This window comes from Vanellus vanellus (assembly GCF_965231255.1).
Source record: "Vanellus vanellus genome assembly, chromosome: 17".
Classification (NCBI taxonomy): domain Eukaryota; kingdom Metazoa; phylum Chordata; class Aves; order Charadriiformes; family Charadriidae; genus Vanellus; species Vanellus vanellus.
This window is the reverse complement of record NC_138922.1, coordinates 973,795-978,551: the sequence shown is the minus strand read 5'-3', so window position 1 is coordinate 978,551 and position 4,757 is coordinate 973,795. Positions and strand designations below refer to the sequence as shown.

The 4,757-nt window shown below is 48.4% G+C and overlaps 1 protein-coding gene across 1 annotated transcript; it reads left to right on the top strand.

Annotated features, from left to right (window-relative positions):
* The first annotated feature begins 6 nt into the window (after positions 1 to 6).
* LOC309678894 (myosin heavy chain, skeletal muscle-like) lies at positions 7 to 2,878 on the top strand. Its single transcript, XM_082492077.1, has 8 exons — positions 7 to 100; positions 238 to 546; positions 704 to 907; positions 1,177 to 1,302; positions 1,398 to 1,568; positions 1,655 to 1,759; positions 1,903 to 1,998; positions 2,583 to 2,878. The coding sequence occupies exons 2-8, from the start codon at positions 349 to 351 to the stop codon at positions 2,736 to 2,738; spliced, it is 1,056 nt and encodes a 351-aa protein (XP_082348203.1). The 5' UTR covers positions 7 to 100; positions 238 to 348; the 3' UTR covers positions 2,739 to 2,878.
* Positions 2,879 to 4,757: the final 1,879 nt, after the last annotated feature.

The window sequence follows — 4,757 nt, the reverse complement described above, 5'->3', positions numbered from 1 at the left end:
GATTGCCGAGGGAGGAAAGGCGATTCATGAGCTGGAGAAAATCAAGAAGCAGATTGAGCAGGAGAAATCTGAACTGCAAGCCTCCCTGGAGGAAGCTGAGGTAGACATAGATCTAATAATTGGTGCCTAGACTGACAGTATGGATGTAGTTTTCTGCAGAAATGGCAGGAAAGAAATAAGAGGTTACTTTAGAAAGGAAGCAGTAGTTTAAGTCACTCTTCCTTCTGGCTTTTCCAGGCCTCCCTAGAACACGAAGAGGGGAAGATCCTGCGCCTCCAGCTTGAGCTCAACCAGGTGAAGTCTGAGATTGACAGGAAGGTAGCAGAGAAAGATGAGGAGATTGACCAGATGAAGAGAAACCACCTCAGAATTGTGGAGTCCATGCAGAGCACCCTGGACGCTGAGATCAGGAGCAGGAATGAAGCCCTGCGGCTGAAGAAGAAGATGGAGGGAGACCTGAATGAAATGGAGATCCAGCTGAGCCATGCCAACCGCGTGGCTGCAGAGGCACAAAAGAACCTGAGAAACACACAGGGAGTGCTCAAGGTATGAAGGCAAATATGAGCATGCAGGTATCTAGATTGCCAAGTAGTATACCAACATCATAATCACGGACACACATTAGTAAACGATCCATAGAAGTCACTGTACAACAGTGCTCCAGTGCTGTTCCATCTTATAACTTCACTTTCTCCTCTTAAAGGATGCCCAGATACACTTGGATGATGCTCTCAGGACACAGGAGGACCTGAAGGAGCAGGTGGCCATGGTGGAACGCAGAGCAAACCTGCTGCAGGCTGAAGTTGAGGAGCTACGGGCAGCCCTGGAGCAGACGGAGCGCTCAAGGAAAGTGGCTGAGCAGGAGCTTCTGGATGCCACCGAACGTGTGCAGCTCCTCCATACCCAGGTCAGGCACTCTGCCGGAAATTAATCCCATCAAAAAGGGATAACACAGAACGCGATTTCTATGCATCCTGTAAGTGATTGCTCTGTAAACGCTTGAAGAGCTATACCGAAATATGGCCAATCCAGCCAGCCACCCGTGTCTGGTTTGCTGCTATGGCTCCACAGAGGGCTCTTGCAGTTAAGAGTTTCATAAACAGTACTCACAGTTTCAACTCTTGATGTGGAGGCATCAGTTCTAAAAGTACAAATCACATCTTTCATGTTACACAGAACACCAGCTTGATCAACACCAAGAAGAAGCTGGAAACGGACATCATGCAAATTCAGGGTGAAATGGAGGATACGATCCAGGAAGCCCGCAATGCTGAAGAGAAGGCCAAGAAGGCCATCACAGATGTGAGTCGGGGACTGCCTTCATTGCTGATTGTGGATGTATTCTCCCAAAATGTGTCTGCAGCCCTAAAATGGCTTTGAGTCTTTGCTCTCATCAGGCAGCCATGATGGCAGAAGAGCTGAAGAAGGAGCAGGACACCAGCGCCCACCTGGAGAGGATGAAGAAGAACCTGGACCAGACAGTGAAGGACTTGCAGCACCGTCTGGATGAGGCTGAGCAGTTGGCCCTGAAGGGAGGCAAGAAGCAGCTCCAGAAGCTGGAGGCCAGAGTGCGTAGGGCTTTTACTTGTGCATGAATGGATATGTCACATAAGCAGCCAGCAGGGAAGCTCCAAAGATGGGCTTCTCATTGCAGGTGCGGGAGCTGGAAGGGGAGGTTGATGCTGAGCAGAAGCGCAGCGCTGAAGCCGTGAAGGGTGTGCGCAAGTACGAGCGGAGGGTGAAGGAGCTGACCTACCAGGTAAGGCAGGAGGCCTCCCTGGGCTGACAGGGTTTTCTCACAGCAAGTCAGATCTTGTGCACACCACCCCCAAGGGGAGCCATTGACCTCAGTTGGTGGGAAACCAATAATTCATTCTCTTTCCTGTTTGCCAACCACTCTAGTCTGAGGAAGACCGGAAGAATATTCTGAGGCTCCAGGATCTGGTGGACAAGCTGCAAATGAAGGTGAAATCCTACAAGAGACAAGCTGAGGAGGCTGTAAGTATTGCTTGGAGAATGGGCAAGAGCCACCTTCCATCGGGGCAGCACGCTCTTTGAGATGAGCATGAATACCAGGAAGGAGCCATGCGGGTTTATTATCACGTCACGAGTCCTTTAGATCCTGGGCACCCTGCAGTCAGGGATGAAGTGAGGGAAGTTCTGCAGCCTGTTTTATACAGGAGGTCAGACTAAACAAACCCAGGGGCCACATCCACGGGCTGAGAAGTTCATGAACCTCTGCTGCTGATCAACAGCAGAAGGCTTCGGGGTCTTTCTCAACCTACGAAGTCACACAGGTAGCTGGGCAGCAAGTCGTGGGAGAATAGGGACTCGTATGACAAATCTAAGTGACAAAATAGCTCCTCAAGAGTGATACAGCAATGGAGAAGCTTGTCACCGTGGTTCCTGAATAAGAGAGGATGAGCAGGTCTATGTGAGGCTTCTGTGTAAGCAGTGGTGGGTGGGGGATGGGGGTCTGTGTGTTCGCCCAGGGAAGAGGCGCAGCCCCGCAAGGCTGAGGCGCAGGAGGAGTGAACCCCCTGCCCTGGGCTCCTCACCACCGACTCCCTGTCCCCGCACAGGAGGAGCTGTCCAATGTCAACCTCTCCAAGTTCCGCAAGATCCAGCACGAGCTGGAGGAAGCCGAGGAGCGGGCTGACATTGCAGAGTCGCAGGTCAACAAGCTGCGAGTGAAGAGCCGGGAGTTTCACGGCAAGAAGATAGAAGAGGAGGAGTGAGAATGTGGCGAGGCAGCAAAGAGGTGACCTGAGGGACGCACAAAATGTGAACGTCTCGGTCACTTTCTTCTGTCATTAGTCTTTGTAATAGTGTCTAGAGAATAAAAACCGTAGTTTCCTTTGCATACACACCACGAGAACCAGTTTACGTTGGTTTCTCTTTTATTGTTTAGGCCTGTAGCATCAATAGCTTTTGGTCACAGATTTGATTTTTAACTTTAGTGTACCTATATCACAGTACAGCTTTTTGTCATCTCGTTTCTAACTACTTATCCCTTCTTTATTACTTAGTGCCTGGGGCATGAATAGAAATTTAACTTCATATGAGAAGAAATCAGGGATGGACATTCTCTTCCAGTTCAGTATTCCTAGTGTTCTGTGCCAGACAACATCTTATGTCCTGCATGTGGATCAGGGAATCCCATGCACAAATACAGGCTGGGCAGACAATGGATGGAGCCCAGAAAGCCAACCGTATCCTGGGTTGCATGAAAAGAAGTGTGACCAGCAGGGTAAGGGAGGTCATTCTGCCCCTCTACCTGGCACTACCCTCTGAAACCCTACAATGCCTAGGGGAATCTTTCTTTCCTGATGAGAGCCCAATTGTTCACTGTGGTTCTTTCCACATTGAACAGAGGGCAGAAGGTGGAGGACAGTGTGTGTGTGTGTGTTTGTGAGAGTGTGTGTGTGTGTGTAAATCAAATGAAACTACCCAAAGGCAAGGTATTAAAAACCACAGAGACACATGGGTTCTTCCCAACGAATGCAGTGAGGTGGTGCAGTTCCTGCAAACTGAAGGATTATGTGGATTCAAAAGAAACTCGGACATGTTCACGGAGAAAAAAGCTACTGCAATTTACCAACTACATAGAAACCCTGTCCAAGGTGCCAAGGCTCAAAGATGTATAGAAAGACAGTTTCAGAGAGCACTTGAGAGTAACAGCATGCTTGATTTCTCTGTTCTTACAAGCTTATATACTGCCAGCAGAGGACAAATCCATTTGGGGGATGGGAGCGGATCCTCTCATCCAAGTCAGTTTGGGGGTGGAAAATGAGGTTGCCAGTCAGGAGCAGAGGGGTGAACATATGATTTTTGAATATCTTGCCTTCTGTTAGTTTAATTTGATTTACACACACATACATGAGAAGGATATGGAGGATTCTGGCTTGCTTTCATGAGTTTACAGTTTATGGTCTCCATAGCTTGCTCCCGGGTTTCCTAACACCTAGTTTAGGTCTTGCCTAAAAGGTAAATTAAAAAAAATGTGAGCTCTGTCTCTGACTGTGATTGCCTTGGAGCTGCAGAGTACAATGCAGGGGAAGATATCACCTGCTTGGTCAGGCACAGAATGCAGACCATGGCTATGCCCAGGCCTGAGGTCAGTGGTCCCCAAAAGCTCTGGCTCTATTAATCTACAAAGCTTTCAAAGGAGACCCTGCTATTGGAGTTCTTGAAGTTTCCTGGGAAACGCTGAAGATTGACAGTGGTCCCTCAGTCAGTGTGTGTAGAAACTACTGTCATAGCATGGGCTTTTCTTCCAAAGAGCAAAGTGAGCTTCCAGTGAGCTCTGCTCACTCTGCTGGAAACTTCCAGCTGAGAGCTCCGTGTCTGTATGGCTAAGACAGAATCATCAAAATGAATGTTTAATTATCTGTCTCCAGGATCCAAACACATCAACACACCAGAAATTTTGAGGTTGTCCTGCTGTCAGTAGTAAGGATGAGAAAGCAGAAACCCCAGATGTCTCTGTCATTGCTATCTGAAAGAGTGATGAGGGTGAGCTTTTTTGGAGCTGATCACTTTTCAGCCACAATGAGCCCAATAAATCCATCTAACACCTACCAGGGATGCCAGCCTAGCTCTTCCTTCCCATGACATCTTAGAAGGCTTCCTATGGTTCCCTAGGAGACTTCAGATTTCTTTCATTCCATTTTATTCTCTGCAGTCATTCTCCTTGACAGAGACCAGCCTGACTCTGTTTTCTGATAGTCCTTGTTTAGTCAGTCTGTCAGTTTATC